Source organism: Lithobates pipiens, unplaced genomic scaffold (genome assembly GCF_037356315.1).
Source record: "Lithobates pipiens isolate NorthernLeopardFrog02 unplaced genomic scaffold, aLitPip1_a1.2 Scaffold_3, whole genome shotgun sequence".
Taxonomy (NCBI): domain Eukaryota; kingdom Metazoa; phylum Chordata; class Amphibia; order Anura; family Ranidae; genus Lithobates; species Lithobates pipiens.
Genome location: NW_027507790.1, coordinates 224,822,783 through 224,841,401, shown reverse-complemented (window position 1 = coordinate 224,841,401; position 18,619 = coordinate 224,822,783). Strand labels below are relative to the sequence as shown.

Below are 18,619 nucleotides of genomic sequence, written 5' to 3'. Positions count from 1 at the left end.
TTTTTTATTTTTATTTTTTTAAAGAAAGTCTAACCAGGGCAGAAATAATTTCTATAAAACTTTTAACTTTTTCACCTAGGGGTATGTATCTTCTCCAATCATATATTATGAAATTCCATTTAACTTTAAAAACATGACTGCTCTCTATAAAGGTAGTATTTTAAAGGTGAAACCTTTGATTGTAACCTTTCCCATGTGAAGAAAAGACCCATGAACAGTGATCCAGAGACAGATACTCTGATGTAAAGGGCACACTACATGACGGATAGGCTAGTTATATCTATTTAAAGGGCAACTCCACACAATAAGTAATGTTAACCAGTGAACCATTAATGCTATCCTGGAGACTGAGCCTGTGCTAAAGACAACAAGATCTTGTGATCTTGTGCACTTCTTTTTTTCCCCTTTGGTTTGTTAAATATATCATTTTAAGTGTTTTGTTATTTCTGTTTGATATGTACAAAAAATATATATCTGTTGATCCTGTCAACGATTTAGAACTGTCCTGTGTCCTGTGCGTACTTCCTGTGTTATTTTAAGAAGTCGGATTAACCCTCTAGTTGTTATCTTTGGACTACAGAATTATTAATGTTTATGTAGTGGACAATTGAATAAGAGGTGAGTCAGAGTAGTTTATCAAAAGAAATCTGGGCAGGGCTGACACCTCTAAGGTTACAAAAATGCTGTAAAATCCTACAGTTCCCCACTAAATAGTGTGGGACAATATTGGATGTAGTTATAAAAGATAACTGCGCCAACCCTAAAAATATCTGTATCAATATACACTATGTGCTACCAACTGTGACTTAACATATTTAAAAATGAACAACTATGTCATACAGTGCATGTGAATACATAGAAATATGTAGATACGGTAGCTCACAAAAGTGAGTACACCCCTCACATTTTTGTAAATATTTTATTATATCTTTTCATGTGACAACAATGAAGAAATTACACTTTGCTACAATGTAAAGTAGTGAGTGTACAGCTTGTATAAGTGTAAATTTGCTACCTGTCAAAATAACTCAACACACAGCCATTAATGTCTAAACTGCCGGCAACAAAAGTGAGTACACCCCTAAGTGAAAATGTCCAAATAGGGCACAATTACCCTTTTTCCCTTCCCGGTGCCATGTGACTCGTTAGTGTTACAAGGTCTCAGGTGTGATTGGGGAGCAGGTGTGTTAAATTTGGTGTTATCGCTCTCACTCTCTCATACTGGTCACTAAAAGTTCAACGTGGCACCTCATGGTAAAGAACTCTTTGATGATGTGAAAAAATTTTGCTCTACATAAAGATAGCCTAAACTATAAGAAGATTGCCAGGACCCTGAATCTGAGCTGCAGCATGGTGGCCAAGACCATACAGTGGTTTAACAGGACAGGTTCAACTCAGAACAGGCCTTGTCATGGTCAACCAAAGAAGTTGAGTGCACGTACTCAGCGTCATATCCAGAGGTTGTCTTTGGGAAATAGATGTATGAGTGCTGCCAGCATTGCTGCAGAGGTTGAAGGGGTGGTGGTCAGCCTGTCAGTGCTCAGACCATACGCCGCACACTGCATCAAATTGGTTTGCATGGCTGTTGTCCCAGAAGTAAGCCTCTTCTAAAGATGATGCACAAGAAAGCCTGCAAACAGTTTGCTGAAGACAAGCAGACTAAGGACATGGATTACTGGAACCATGTCCTGTGGTCTGATGAGACCAAGATAAACTTATTTGGTTCAGATGGTGTCAATTGTGTGTGGTGACAAGCAGGTACAAAGACAAGAGCGTCCTGCCTACAGTCAAGCATGGTGGTGGGAGTGTCATGATCTGGGGCAGAAGGACGCGTCCTGTGTATTTAAGTATGTTTTTTTTGGGCATATGTAGTGAGTCCAGTGTCCACGGCAGCTGCTCCCTGTCTGTAAACTGTAGGGGATTTTTTTGTGGACACAGATTCTGGATGGAATCCAAACCTGTTTTAAGGCTGCAAAGCCCTTAGTGTCATGCTTGTGATAGTGTTTGCAACATGCATTTCAAGCTCCCTGTTTACCTGCCTTTTTCCCATGCCTTGGCCTTTACCTTTGCCCAATCCCTGCCATCACGATCAGAGATCAGACTGAAAGACCAGTTGCTATAGTAGTTGCGAGACTACCACCGACCAGCAATATAGGTACACAGGCAGTCACCCTGGTACATGACGCAGGCTCACCTGAGGTGCAGAGTCTAAGTACTAACCAAGAGGTGAGCAAGCCAAGGTCCTGCAGTGGAATAGCAGGTTAGGATCAAACAGAAGCATAATCAGTAAACAAGCCAAAGATTGATAACGAGTAGTTGTAGGTCAGGATCAGGCAGAAGCATGGTCGAGGATCAAGCCAAGGGTCGATTACAAGTGGTAGCAAAATATGGACAGCAGCAGGGAAGACAAGAGCGAGATACTGGCTGAAGAGAGCACAGTAATCTGGCAAACATTAAGTGCAGAGACATGGCTTAAATCAGGAAGTTCATGGGAGGAGCAAAGAGTTCAAGGTTCAGCAGAAGTTAAAGCACAAGGCAGGGTTGTCCAGTGGATCGGACAGGGTGCTGTCCAGCATCTCAGGTAGCTCAGCGAGTCTTTGCCACACACAGCAGAGGTCCCAGCTTCAAGTCCAGGCCCTGACAGCTAGTTTGGATTTCCTAGTTACAACCTTGGATTGGTCTTTGGACTACTCTCTGAACAATGCCTGCCTTTTTTACCATGGATTTGACCCTGACTATTCTCTGAATGTCACCCTGCCTTGAACCCTGACTGCCATTGGATCACTGTGCCTGGCTGCCAACAATAAGTACATGTTTGCTGAGATTAACTTGTGCCTGCCCCAGCATGGTAGCCAGGCACTATAGCATTGTGCATAAGACCTGGGGGCAACCGAGGACCGGTAGGTCTGCTTGTCTTATGAGAAAGAGGGCTGCTATAGGGGATGAACACAGAGCCAGATATAGTGCCCGATCACCTATGCTTTGGTTAGATGTGACATTACAACTGGTTAAGGTGACGCGTCTTGATCTTTAAAGCAAAACAACACACATACACCAATGTCATGGGAAATTGCCAACATTTTCTGACCCATATGATCACTTTTTTTTTTTTAACTTAATCCCTTATAATTCAATATATGTTGCAATTTTCCTTATATTCCACTGAAATATTGAAAGTATTAAAGAATGGAACAATTACAAGATATTTTGCAGATACAGCTGATGTATACAAAGCATATGAAGTTCTATTTCAGATCTTTTGCTGATTTGACTGATAATGACTTCTTAAGATAATGACTATTTCAAGATGCAAAGCTCAACATAACAAAGTGTACATATACCATTGAATATTGTTTTTCTCTCATTACCACTCGGCGATTTCCTGCAGAGTCTGCAGAATTCTGGGATTCGTGTTCATAAATAATTCCATTAAAGACGTTCTGTGTATGGCTCATTATTAGAACAGTACATTTAAAAAAGTTAATTACACAAAGGAATAATTTAGTTTTTGTAATATCATTGTGAAAATATGCCAAAGCTGAGCTGCTGGTGTTTAAAAATATGCTTTTTTTAAAATCAAAAAATAAATCCAAATTAGTATCTTCAGCAGTGTTCAGTGGATGCGAAACATTTGTTCCAAAAGTCTACATTGTCTTTCTGCAAAGCAAATGTTAAAAATGATTGAAAACAAAAAAAAAAGGAGAAAAGTCACGAAATTAAATCTGACCTCCGGAAAAACACAGATGACATGATATTACATTGTAAAAAGTATTAGGTATTTAACTGCTTCCCTACCGGCCACAATATATATATATATATATATATATATATATATATATATATATATATATATATATATATATATATATATATATATATATACACTATATTGTAAAAAGTATTAGGACGCCTGCCTATACACACACATGAACTTTAATGGCATCCCAGTCTTAGTCTGTAGGTTTCAATATTGTGTTGGCCCACCCTTTGCAGCTATAACAGCTTCAACTCTTCTGAGAAGGCTGTCCATAAGGTTTAGGAGTGTGTCTATATGAATGTTTGACCATTCTTCCACAAGTACTTTGTGAGGACAGGCACTGATGTTGGACAAGAAGGTTGGCTCACACTCTCCGCTCAAATTCATCCCAAAGGTGTTCTATCGGGTTGAGGTCAGGACTCTGTGCAGGCCAGTCAAGTTCCCTTACCCCAAACTCGCTCATCCATGTCTTTATGGACCTTGCTTTGTGCACTGGTCCAAATCATTTGGTGGAGGAGGGATTATGGTGTAGGGTTGTTTTTCAGGGGTTGGGCTTGGCGCCTTAGTTCCAGCGAAGGAAACTCACTGGAAGCGTCAGCATACCAAGACATTTTGGACAATTTTATGCTCTCAACTTTTTGGGAACAGTTTGGGGGTGGCCCCTTCCTGTTCCAACATGACGGCACACTGGTGCACAACAAGGACAAGGTCCATAAAGACACGGATGAGCGAGTTTGGGGTGGAGAAACTTGTCTGGCCTGCAGTGTCCTGAACTCATCCCAATTGAACACCTTTGGGATGAATTAGAGTGGAGACTGTGAGCCAGGCCTTCTCGTCCAACATTGGTCTATCAAGGTTACTTTGCTGTATAAGCAAGGAAGCTCAGACTACTGTCAAACATTCCCATAGACACACTCTTAAACTTTGTGGACAGCCTTCCCAGAAGGGCTGAAGCTGGTATAGCTGCAAAGCGTGGGCCAACGCAATATGGAACCCTACAGACTAAGACTGGGATGCCATTGCTCATGTGTGTGTAAAGACAGGCGCCCCAATACTTTTTACAATATAGTGTATATATACAGTATATATCTATATTGTGGTCGATAGGCGAAGCGGTTAAATACCAAATGTGTGATACTACTATACCTCTCATCTAACCTCTAAATGCCTCTAAACTATTTTTTATTTTAAAGAGCCAATATAAAGGATAAATAGTGGTGAAAAAACTATCCATTGGTTTAATCAGTTCTTCATGGTTGGCGTAATTGGGGGTGTGGCAGGGTTGTGTGCTTTGCCTACATGCTTTGTGCTAAAAGATGTGTTGCACCTGTGTCTTTTAAGGTACTTTCAGACAACTGCCATTCATGAACAGATTACCTGCTGATTCAGAGCAAAACAAAACGCCTGTCATTTTTGTGGCCCATTTATTTTTTCCGTCCATGATGTAACAGACTAATCCGGGGTCTATGGGCAAGTGGATGTAAATGTTTACATGCTTTTACCTTTAAACCTTTTACCTTTAATCCGTCATGTTTTGGTCTGAAAAAATGGAAAAGGACACAACCCTTTTTTTTGTTGGAGGTGGTCAGATGTAAACGGATGCACGCCTTTTCAAATCTGCATACCTATAGATTAACATTGAGCATTCACATCCTCCAGAAAAACTGGAGCGCTCATCTAAATACGGATCAGCCTAGCATTCCCACATCAGGGTGACAGCCTGACAAGTCGCACTCCATGCAGTACAATGGAACCGTTCTAATAGGAGCGACTCAAGTCGCTCCGACTTAGAAAAAGGTTCCTGTACTACTTGTGGGTGACTTCAGAGTGGCTTGCATTGACTTCTATACAGAAGTCGTTTTGCAAGCCATGCTAAAGTAGCGCTGTACAGGGCGGCTTCAGAGTCAGACGGGAGTCGGTTGACTTTAAAGCCGCCCCTGTGTGAACCATTTATAGGCATTTTTTTACCACATCCAAAATTTAAGGATTTTCACAATTCGTGGGTGCTCAAAGAACGCAACTGCCATGAATTCCAGGGCTCGACTGTACCTCAATGAGAAAATTTTGACCAATAGATGGAGCTGATGAAACAGAAGTTAATCTATTCACAAGCATAGCTTGGCTTTCTTTCAACAATGGCTTTCTTTTTGCCACTCTTCCATAAAGGCCAGATTTGTGGAGTGCACGACTAATAGTTGTCCTGTGGACAAATTTGTCCACCTGAACTGTGAATCTCTGCAGCTCCTCCAGAGTTCCCATGGACCTCTTGGCTGCTTCTCTGATTAATGCTCTCCTTGTCAGTTTAGGTGGATGGTCATGTCTCGGTAGTTTGTAGTTGCACCATACTCTTTCCATTTTCCGATGATGGATTGAACAGTGCTCTGTAAGATGGCCAAAGCTTGGCATATTTCTTTATAACCTAACTCTTTTTTAAAGTGGTTGTTAAAGTGGTTGTAAACTCTTACAGACCACTTTGACCTAAAGGTAAGCCTAGATTGAGGATTACCTGTAGGTCCAAGAAATATCTACTAAACGGTTTAGGAGATATTAGGAGTTAAAAGACAGGCACAGTTGTCTACGGCGCATGCGCCGTAGACAGCGGTGCGCAGGCGCATTGAGCATGCCGCTGCTAATGGCAATATGCCATTAGTGGCGGCTCCCTGGGCATGCGTGGGAGTGACGTCATCGCGGCTCCGGCCAATCAGAGCGCCGGAGCCACAATACCCGGAAAGAAGATGGACGCTCCATGGAAGAGGAGACAGCGGTGACATCGCTGACTCCTGTGTCAGGTAAGTGACACATAATGGGCTACTACGCGATGTATAATAGCCTATTATGCTTTACCTTTGCAGGGAAATAAAGAGGAAGTAAATCCATCAGGGTTTACTTCCTCTTTAAACTTCTCCACAACTTTATTCCTGACCTGTCTGGTGTGTTCCTTGGCCTTCATGATGCTAGATTTTAGTTAGGGGTATCAGACTAAAGGGGGCTACATACAAATGCACACCACACTTTTTACATATTTATTTGTAAACAATGTTGAAAACCATTTGTCATTTTCCTTCCACTTCACAATAATGTGCCACTTTGTGTTGGTCTATCACATAAAATCCCAATAAAATAAAATACATTTATGTTTTTGGATGTAACATGACAAAATGTGGAAAATGTCAAGGTGTATGAATACTTTTTCAAGGCACTGTATTTTTATTTCTACATGTTATTCACATATCTTGTTTTAAATTTAGAGATGAGTGTTTGAATAAGCGCACTATTTTTTCTTTTATCATTACTTTATGGAGTGTTGGAGTTCACCAATCAATGGTTGCAGCTGTTCTTCCTTGTTTTTCGTTTTTGCTACCTGTTGTCTTCACTTTTTTCTTCATTGGCAGCACTCTCTAGTGATTCTAATTGCTAACTTTGCAGTAATTGTCACGCATAGCAGCGCACAAGTAGCCCTATAAAGAATGTTTTATAAATATAGCCCTTAGTTTTGCAAGCAGGCATGATTGAATTTTTAAAGTGTTTAAAAAAAAAAAAGAAAGAAAAGAAAAGAAAACTTCTGTTTTAATTTCTATAAATACTTGAAATAAAAACTGCTTGCTTGTATTACTTCACATCCGATTCACACTTACAACTCTCATTTTTGCAGCGCTGGTTTGAACTTGACTGCTTTTTCCTTGGGCAACACAGACATTTTTTGTTTCAGAAACGTTGATAACCGAGGCGCACTTTCACTTTATTGAGTGCTTCCGAGTTCTCCAAGTTCTGCAGAATGCATGGCAGATTTTAAAGCATTTTTTCCTTTAGATCAGTGTCCACCTATCTGAACAGATGCTAAGAATACATGACAGAAGATAAAACTGCAGATACCTTCGTTCTGCCTCTCTGAACACATCTGCCTCATCTGAAGAGAAAGTTTCCAAAATTGTGTGTGAACATTTGTAGAGAACAGAGCAGGTTTTCCTTACAAATCCTTCTTTGACTACAGCAAAATTTTAAAAGAATTTAAAAAGATCCATTTGATGGAAAGAACGCTTAGATCCCTTGTTTTTTTGTTGTAACTTGGAGGAGTCCCAACTTCCTTCACCATTTTTGTAAGCCTTTGTTCCACTTCAGTTTAGGGCTTGTATAGACTGTGCTTGAGGACCCATTTATACTAGAAGTTGGTTGGATGGGTACTGGGATTGCCTCTGGACGCTGCTCACTTGTAGGGCAGAGGGGATGTAGGAGGCATTCTTTATGATGCTTCAACATTGTTCCAATGGTGTCAGCAAGCACCTCATCATTTCATTCATACTGTAGGAACATGTTCACTGTCTATCTAGCTAATCTATCTTTGTGATTGGGCAAAGGCTAAATCGGGGGGGGGGGGGGGCTCAAAATTGCTCTCACACAGGGATGAGTAAATCTTCTGCTTGGGTCACAAACATTTTCTGGAACAATGAGCAAAGTTCATAGTTTGCAGACTTTGTGGTGGATCCCATTAATGTCTATGTTGGGAGAGGGTGGGGGGCCAAGACACTTTACCGAGATGGTCCAAGGGGCTGGGTACCAGGTGATTGCTGTGATTGGTCACACATGCTATTGTTTACAGTGCTGATCCCTCCCCTTCCCCTTACAACAGGGGAATGAGAGAAATAAAGTATTTGTAAATAGGGAACAAATTAAAGGATCAGAAACTACAGATCTCAGTGGTTGGCAATGTATAAGTTAAAGGGGGCCTCATATGCAGCCCCGACATCACCAAAGGGACACACATAATGTTCAGTTTATGTAACGCTTGAGAGGACAATCAGAAGCTGCAGACCTAATGAGGGTCAAAGAGTGTGGAGATGTTACATTTTGGACTGGGGATATTCTACAGACGACAACATGAAACTGGAAACATGCTACATAAGGCTAGTAGAGATCAGTGCTATTACCCAAATCAATATGCCTACTAGGGATTGCTGAGGTCCGGGGGATGCATATCATAAACCAAAGGGCCACAGGTTGGGCACCAAGGATGTAGAAGCAGTGGCCACATTTTTTAAAATGTCCATAACTGCTAGTTTGGCTGTACTTCTCCTGTAGATCACAGGAGTGCAGTTCTGTACTCCTGTGACTCGTTTTCAGCAGACAGCAGGCTTAAGCCTGGTGTCGGCTGATGTCACAGAGTCGGTCCAGGCTCAGGCAAGATCACGAGTCGGGATCCGCCCACATCCCCCGACCGACACCCGGCTCAGCCTCTCAGTGAGTCGCTGAGAGCCTGAGCTGGATCGCTGCCGCCCCTTCCAAAGCTCAGCACTCCAGTGAGTGAGGGGTGGCAGAGCAGAGAGCTGTGACTTACAGTCACCAGCTCTCTGTTTACAGAGCTTTGAGACCCGAGCGACCGGCAGTCTTTGATTGCTTGTTTCTTCAGAGTGAGCAGGGCCGTCTTTAAGGCAGGGCAAAAGGGGCAGCTGCCCTGGGCCCTGTCATTGTTGTGGGGCCCAAAGCAGCTGCCTCATACTTGCCAACTATCCCAGTTTACATTTCCTTGTCCCTTGAAGTTTTAGTCCTGTGCTGCTACTAATGCTGCCCAGCTCTGCCCTATTGTTGTGTACAGATGACTCACCTGCAGACCTGAATTTACATGTAAATACTGGCATTCATATGTAAATAGCAGTGACATGCATATGTAAATAGCTGAGGCCAACTGCATTGAAATGTAAATAAAGGCAGCATTCATAGATATATCATGCCCCCCCTGCAGTTAGGAGAAGAAGTGATGTAACCTATAGCAACCAGTGAGCAGTATTACTGTACAGCAATCTCTAGCAGCCAATCAACAAGCAGAAATGTGCTACAACCTCTAGCAACTAATCAGTGAGCCTTAAGGAGTGCTGTAACCTCTAGCAACCAGTCAGTAAGCAGTAATGATATGCTGTAACCTCTGGCAACCAATCGCAATCACTGCCTTATCTGATACAGTAAACTGATTTTAAGTCGAGCTGCAGAGAAGGTGGAGAGTGAAATTGCATGGGGGGAGGGGGGCCCCAAGAAAATTTTTGCCCAGGGTCCAATCAATATTAAAGACGGCCCTGAGAGTGAGCCCTCAGTTCCGGCAAGAAGCTCTGACGTTCCAGCACCTATTTTACTCGATTTTTATTGATTAATCATTGCAGCCCTAGTTTACAGACAAGGTAGAGAAGTTCCAACTTCTACCAGGAGAAAATATATTGAGTTGTTCATACAGGACTGAGAGTAATCCATATTTAAGGTGGCTAGATGGAAGGAATCATTTGATGTGATATTCATGTGCTAAGGCCTGTGATTTCTTACTTTTTAATGTCTTCTAACACAAACATGTTCTGAGACAATGAAATAAATGCTATACATTTTTATTACTCATGAATATTTTTTTTTTGGGTACCGCCATAATCTCATGTGCTTGTTTATTACAAATGTGCTTTGAATAGAAGAGAAATTAAAACGTATACATCAAGAATATTGCAATACTGTCTAATTCTTAATTCTTTCTTTTAATTAATAGAACGACTGGGACCCCCACTGGACATCAATCTTGAAGCCATAAACTGCACAGCATTCGGTGTACAATGGAGAATGCCCCGACAACATGCAAGCACCATCAATGGCTATACTGTAAGTAATCAAATTACTAATGGTATATTTTACATGGCAGGAAGGATCACACACTTTTTGTTTATTCTTTATATAAGCTGTGTGAAAAACATGCCTAAATGTCCAGCAAAAAAATAATACATTTATTTAAAAATGAAGGCTACTTACCACCACTATCCATATCTGACACACTGCGCCAAACCGATCTCCCACACAGCACTGAGGGGCAGGGCAGAGCCGCGGAGTACAGATCACTCTGGGATCCACGGTAGGCAGGGCGCAGGCTATACAGACTAGTATTTTACCGACAGAATGCCTGAAATAGGTGCTGGAACGCAACAGTTCCGGTGCGGTCCCCCAGAAAAAAAGATATATATATATATATATATATATATATATATATATATATATATATATATATATATTGTAACCTGGGGGACAGGTAGCAGGTATAAAGCTCCCTGGGATGAGCAGTTTCTCAGGCACAGATACCCAAATCCGATAAGTGACAAACAGTGCTGTGTTAATTTTTGGTATATACAAGTCCATATACAGGTGCTGTACAGTGCTCCAGAAAACAAAATAAAGGGCAAAGTAACAAAACACAAAACCTAGCCGTGTCACGGCTCTAGCTATACAGTCTGCAGGCCCTCACTACCAGGCTGAACAAGCCTACTGCTTGTCAGTCTCTACAAAGAACTGCGTAACAAGTTTTACCAACCTTACTCTCTTCACAAACAAACTTTGTGTGAATGTCCCAAGCAGAGAGCAAAGGCTGTCTGCTCAAGTGAGATTAAATTAGCCTGGGGAGGAGGACCAAGATCCAAACTGGATCATGGATCACAGATTTCTGAACGTGTAAGAGAGGAGCCTGGGAGAGGTATAAACCCTGAACAGGACTTTTCCTGGCTCTCTCTGGGACGCTCTGCTACAATATATATATATATATATATATCAATTATGTATGTGACAAAAAACAAAAAAAAGAGTGGAATAGCTGTCTCCTTTTTCTTTAGTTGCTTATCACCATCTTTTTTTTCAGCTGCTCTCCCTGGCCTTAAGGTCTGGAGTCAATCACCACCTGATTAAGACCCCCACTATATTATTAAGTAAGGACCTTTGGTAAAAAAGGCATCTGCATGAATCCATCAAGGTCAGCCCAGACCACCGCAGTCAGTCATCCAGGCCCCAATCAAATGGGGGGCAGAGAGCCATCCACTGTTCATCCCACTCTCCAAGCCATAGGAGACCCAGAAATATTGGGCTTGCGGTACTGCCCCTATGTCTGAGAGTTTGGTCTGCCGCCGACAGGGAATCGGAAAGGTCAACAGGTGACATATTTGTTGAAGAAGGTTATCAAGGATTCCTTTTCTAAATTGATGATCTCTCTACCCGCTCAGCAAATACCTCAACATAGTCAGGGGGAGAAAGCAGAGCCAGGAGCTCCTGGCCGATCCATGAGGGATTATGGCCTCCCTATGTTAGAGCGAACCTCTAAAAGATTAACAGACAAAGGAATGTTCAACCCTACATTGAAACTATTGGCTGGAATGAGGTCAAAAAAGCCACTTTAAAAATATTTAAAAAAAAAAAGGTTAAAAGTTATTGTCCCTTTTTTAAGGAAACGTTTGTCCTTCCCTCTAATGGATGGGGGTTGAGGGCCTCATTGAAGAAGAATGGAAAAAAACGAAGGAAGGGTTCCCTCTAGAGCGTCTCAATAAATTGAAGTGATGGTTGAAGCCATGGACGGCTTGCACCAAGCAAAGTTGGCATAAGATTCAGTTTTGAGGGCAAAGGTCACTTTGGTGAAAAGAAATTCTTATCGGGAAAATCGTTTGTCCGTATGCTGGTTCGACGGATCAAATACTACGCAAGGGCAGCTATTGGCTACTGGCTATTGAACTTACTTTTCTAGTCCCGTCGTACGTCATCACGTTCAAAAGGAATGGACTTTGGTCTGTTCGTGTGTGGGCAAGTCCGTTTGGTTGGAACTCCGTCAGGAAGACCGTCGGACCTTTTCTGAAAGTTCGGTCGTGTGTACGTGGCATTAGTCCTTTTTGACTCAGGGGCTTCCCAGGAGATCCAGGTTGGTGCCAGCCTACAACTCTTCTACTAAATCTAGCAGCCCTGATGCAGAGACCTCTGGGTTGTGTCTAAATTTAGGCACCTGTTTCAGCTAGTTATTTATCACTAGTATGCTGCCATGGATGCACCAAGAAAACTGAAAATTGTTTCATACTTACCGTCATTTTCCTTTCCTGGTACGTATTTATGGCAGCATATGTACCCTCCCTTGGTACTCTACATTATGGTGAATGATGGGGGAGTGCTTAACCTTTTCTTTTCTAATATTCACTGTCCTAAGGGAGGAGCCAAAGGAGGAGATTATCACTAGTATGCTGCAATGGATATGCATCGGGAAATGAAAATGAAGGTAAGTATGAAACAATTTTCAGTTTTTTTCCCTTTTCGGATAGAGCAAGAAAGGGTTATAACCCCGTCAGTTTATTTTTTACCATCTCTGTCCCATTTCTGAGATTTCCCTTGACTTCCTGCCTCATAGCCAAACAGGAAGTGAGAGAAAGTCCCTGCAAATTAAGGGAATTCATTGGGGACGCCCAGGCCACCAAAATTAGTGTCCCCATTGGAAGATTTCCCCTCTATTATCTACAAATTGGTAGACAGCAATAAAAAAAAAACTGACATGTGTTCTAATCCCTCTCCACTCTATCCAAAACTTAAAAAAATAAGTTTTGCCTTTAGTTATACTTTAACTTTCCATGTAAAACAGCTAAATGCATTCCAGGTACATCAAAAGAAAAGATATTCAATCTCTAGAAATTTGTTTTCTTTCTAAGCCCTGGTTCACACTGATGCAACAATCGCTCTGACTTAGAAAAAGGTTCCTGCACTACTTTTGGTACGACTTGTATTGACTTCTGTTAAAAAAGTCGCATGCAAGTCATGCCAAAGTTGCTCTGGGGTCCAACTTTGAATTTGTGGGCAGTGTGAACCCGGGCTAAAGCAGCCACAGCCTGAGTAGAAAATCCTGACCCCTACCAGCAGTTGCACAGTGGGAGGTTTGGGGAAGGTATGGTCTGTCTGACACTAGAATTGCCTTGCTGTTTGACAGAATACTTTTCTATTTATGCACCTGGAAAGTATTTAGCTTATTTAAACTAAGAGTGAGTTCCATTGGGTTTAGGTTAACTGATGCATGCTAAATTTAAAGGGGTTGTAAACCCTTGTGTTTTTTCACCCTAATGCATCCTATGAAAAAACACCTGGCAGTCACCGGCCCCCCAGCCCCCCCCCATTTTACTTACCTGAGTCCCTTCATCTCTTCGGTGGAAATGCGATGTCCCTCTCTCCACAGGGTCCCGGCTCTTGATTGTATAGATTGATAGCAGCACAGCCATTGGCTCCCACTGCTGTCAATCAGATGCAATGATGTGGGCACCAGGGGGGGCGGGCCAAGTGCGGCATTCGTGTCCGTGGGCGCAAATGCTGGACTCGGGAGGTAACCCCCTTGGGAGAGCGCTTCTCTTACGGGGTTATCTGATGCGAGGAGTAGCCCGCGAGTGCCACCAGTGGATCCCAGAAGAAAGTGATCGGGGACCACTCGAAAATGAGCTTCACATTGGAGGTAAGTATGATATGTTTGTTATTTAAAAAAAAAAAAAAAAAAAAAAACTTTACAATCACTTTAAGTTGGACATTTAGGCATCAATGACCTGTGCTCATGAAGAGCAGTGTGTAGAGAAAGCTTTTACAAAAGCAGTTACAAAGCTTTCTGGAAGCCTTTAAAATTCCTTAGCTTCAGTTTGTGGATGTTGAACAGGGACCTTAATGGGAATTGTGACTCTCAATTTAAACATGCTGCTATTGGGCCTTCAACGAGGCTCAAGTAGTGCTTCAAGTGTTTCTAAAGAAAGCTGCTGGAAGCCGGCTGAAAGCTTTATAAATGTCTTGTAAAAGCATGCTGTACACATTGCTCTTATAAAAACCTGAGTGTATAAAGCCTAAACAAGCTTTTAGCAGGGAAGTGTAAAATTGTGTTATACTAACTAAGGGGTCCTCATACTTTTAAAAAAAGGGACAATGCACAGTTTGTCAGCCTGTTTTTGGACCAGAATGTGTCCAGTAGGAACAAAAAATAAATAAAAAAAATGCCCCTGCATCAGAGGTCATTTGGAGTAATAGAATTCATGGTATCGATAGTCAGTGAGTTTATTAACCGCTTGCCGACCGTATACAGTACATATACGGCAGCAAGGTGACTCCCCTGTGCAAAATCAGGTACAGGTATGTGATTTTGCACTTCTGGGTCTGGGGAGCTGGCAACCAACTCCCACTGTCATTGGACACAGTGGGAGCCAATCAGCGGGTCCGGGGACTCGATGTACGCCGAGGACCCACCGATCGTTCCCGAGAGAGGCAGAACAGCGATCTGCCTATGTAAACAAGGATCCTGTTGCTAAGGAGGAACACGGATCTCTGTCTTCCCACAGTAAAAGCACATCCACCAGTGTTGGCAAGCACTACCTAGGAACACATTTAAACCCTTTGATCGCCCCTGCTGTTAACCCCTTCCCTGCCAGTGTCATTACAGCACTGATCACAGAATTAGTGTCAGTGGTACCCAAAAAAGTGGCACTTTGCTTCCGATTTGTCCACTGTAATGTTGTAGTCCCCCTATAAGTTTCTGATCACCGCCATTACTAGAAGAAAAAAAAAGAAAATTTCATAAATATATCCAGGACTTTTTTTTTCTCAGAGAATAGGTGCAGGAACCCACCCTTCCTAGTCAACTCCCCGATTTAGAATTTTGAATAAAAGACTTGACTCAACTTCACTCAACAGTCACATGGATTTCCAAATACTGTATTTGACTATATAAGCTCAGTTTACTGGTAATATGAACTGTGAAATGCAAGACTTCAGTGGGTGTAAAAAGATGTCTGCTTGGTGACTTCAGACTGTAGGCTTACTGCGGAAGAGTGCGGGTGTACCAAGATGGTTGTGATGGAACGTCACTTCCGTTACATATTCTGATGGGTAGTGGCTTTCTGTCAGGACACCGGCTGAAAAAAAAAGACCTGAATATATCCCATAGTTTGTAGATGCTATATCATTTGCACAAACCAATCTATATACATTTTTTGGGATTATATACAAAAATATGTAGCAGAATACATAGTGGTGAAAATTTAGAATTTTTTACATATTTTTTTATTGGATGTGTTTTATAGCAGAAGTAAAAAATATAGTTTTTTTCTCAAAATTGTCAGTATTTTTTTGTTTATAACGCAAAAAAAAAAAAAAAAAAAAAATTGCAGAGGTGATCAAATACCACCAAAAGAAAGTTCTATTTTTGGGGAAAAAGGACATAGATTTATTTTTTTTGGCGATCGCACAGTTGTCAGTTAAAGTAGCGCAGTGCCGCATCACAAAAAATGGCCTTGTTATAAAGAGGGGTAAACCTTCTGGAACTGAAGTGATTAAATCTCCCTGCCCTGGCTTGAGTGAGATTTAATAATGCCCCAGCATCTCTGGGAGTAAAAAATATGCCCTTGCATGAGTGTTCAATGAGAATAATTGCCCCTCTTTCAGCTGGAATAAAATATGGCCCTGCCTCAGTGGTCAGTTGGAATGATGTTTGGATAGATAAATGTTTGGCCATTGGTGGGACTAATAAAAATTCTGAGTATCAGTGATTAGTAGAATTACTAAACGCTCCTACATCAGTGGTCAGTGGGTGTTAAAATGTTCCAGCAGCAGCGGGAATAATAAACACCCTGAAGTCAGTGGGAATAATGAATTCCCTGGTGTCAGTTGGAGTAGTAAGTTCCCTGGTGTTGGTGGAAGTAAAATGCCCCTGCTTCAGTGGAAGTTTAGGTTCCTCTATCATAGAAGGGAAGACACTGTAAGAGAAAAGAAAATTGCTGCGCACCCCGATAAATGTCAAAAAAGGAGCTGTCCCCATGTGGGGTTTTTTTTAGCAGCGAATGGATGGAAAAAATACTACATGTCATTTCAGATTGCTTATAATTTTTAATTGATGACAAAAAATTAAAAAATGACCAATGATGGTTAAAATATGAGCTGTGATACCGGAGATATAAAAGCAACAACACAAGTGAGACTAAACATAATTTGCATAATATTCAAGCACTAAAAATGTTAACGTGTTTCGACCCTGCTGGGTCATCTTCAAAGGATTAATACGCTGTAAAAATATTTGCATATATTGAAATTCATAAACATAACCACAAAATAAAATAACGTAGTAATAAGCATTTTTCTATATAGTTACCAATCACATTGTATGGTGCGATGTCTCCTGAATCTAAAGTCCTCTAAAAGACCCCCTCCACTCGATCCCATAGGGAGTCCCCGGTCAGCCGGCACACCAGCATGAAGAGCCTGCCGACCACCTGCTGCTGGACTATATAAAAAATAACCTTTGTTAAATGTATAAATTAACATATCATATAGAAGATCTCGTTATCCATTCATTATTTCCAATGCTTCAGCATTGGAATTATGAAATACTTTTATTTGTGCCCTACACAAATGTACCTATAGCACTGTTATTTGATGCTTCGATCGCAGGTGCTGTTTCTTTGCCTCCACGCCCCCTCCCTGACAATTGTGATTTTCCATAACTGTGACTCCTCGTAAGCCACGTCTGGCACTCTCATAGAGATCTCTGTACTGGATTTAGGGGGAGAGCTCTGTACTGGGGGAGTGGGATGATTTGGGGGGAAAAGGGGTGTAATTTTTCATTGTAAAGTTGCCAGTGAAATATGCACTCCTGAACTCTGCACTCTGTACATGGCACACGCAAGAACTCTGCAGTCTTCAGTCTGTACGCAGTGTATGCCTAAACCTTCCCCTCTATACATAGTACAGTACTAAACTCTGCACACTATATGTAGAGCTCTCCAGAACTCTGCACTCTGTACGTAGTACATTACTACACTTTGCACACTATACGTAGAGCTCTCCTGAACCCTGCTCTCTGTACATACAGTGCCTTGAAAAAGTATTCATACCCCTTGAAATTTTCCACATTTTGTCATGTTACAATCAAAAACATATTGGCATTTTATGTGATAGATCAACACAAAGTGGCACATAATTGTGAAGTAGAAGGAAAATAATCAATGGTTTTCTAAACTTTTTACAAATAAATATCTGAAAAGTCTGGCGTGCATTTGTATTCAGCCCCTCGGAGTCAATACTTTGTAGAACCATCTTTCACTGCAATTACAGCTTCAAGTCGTTTTGGTGATGTCTCTACCAGCTTTGTACATCTAGAGAGTGACATTTTTGCCCATTCTTCTTTGCAAAATAGCTCAAGCTCTGTCACATTGGATGGAGAGCGTCTGTGAACAGCAATTTTCAAGTCTTGCCACAGATTCTCAATTGGATTCAGGTCTGGTCTTTGCCTGGGCCATTCTAACACATGAATATGCTTCGATCTAAACCATTCCATTGTAGCTCTGGCTGTAGGTTTAGGGTCGTCGTCCTGCTGAAAGGTGAACCTCCACTTCAGTCTCCACTCCACTTGCAAACCCCAAGTCCACGCACACACGATTGGATTTTCCGACGGGAAATGTTGGATGTGAGCTTGTTGGAGGTAAGTCCGACCGTGTGTATGCTCCATCGAATATTTGTTGTCTGACTTTCCACTAACAAATGTTGGCTAGCATGCTGTCAAATTTTCCGCCAACAAATAAGTGTTATATATTGGATGCGACCTAACACAACCTAATTGTAACAATGACAAGCCTCCATCCCTAATATGTATACAACAAAAGGAAGAAAGAAATGGGACTTTATATGAGGCAAGTCACTGAATGCATACCTAAATCAATTAATTTATAAAATTATTTATTAACCACTTCCCACCCGGCCAATGCATATATACGGCCGGGTGGGAGCCGTCTACTCCTGATAGGACATTCAGGAACGTCCTTCAGAAGTAGCGGGATCGCGCGCGCGCGTGCCCACGCAGCGGCGCGATCCCGACGTGCTCGTGTCACCCGGACACGGCACATCTCAGATCGGCAGGAGGGCTCTGTGATTGGCCCTCCTGATCACATGACGGCCGTGTCCAATCACGGCCGTCATGTGATGTAAACAAACAGCCGGTTGCTAGGCAATCAGCTCTCCTCTCCTCACATGGAAGTCATCGCTGAGGAGAGGAGAGCAGAACGCTGCAGCCGGCTGATGATCAGTGAGTAGGGA

At 41.9% G+C, this 18,619-nt stretch overlaps 1 protein-coding gene across 2 annotated transcripts in view; it reads left to right on the top strand.

Annotated features, from left to right (window-relative positions):
• EGFLAM (EGF like, fibronectin type III and laminin G domains) overlaps window positions 1-18,619 on the top strand; it is a 249,508-nt gene that overhangs the window by 66,525 nt on the left and 164,364 nt on the right. For both annotated transcript variants that reach the window (XM_077462829.1, XM_077462831.1), the window contains exon 2: window positions 10,275-10,384. In XM_077462829.1, coding sequence (XP_077318955.1) covers window positions 10,275-10,384 — 110 coding nt within the window. The remainder of the gene's footprint in view (window positions 1-10,274; window positions 10,385-18,619) is intronic.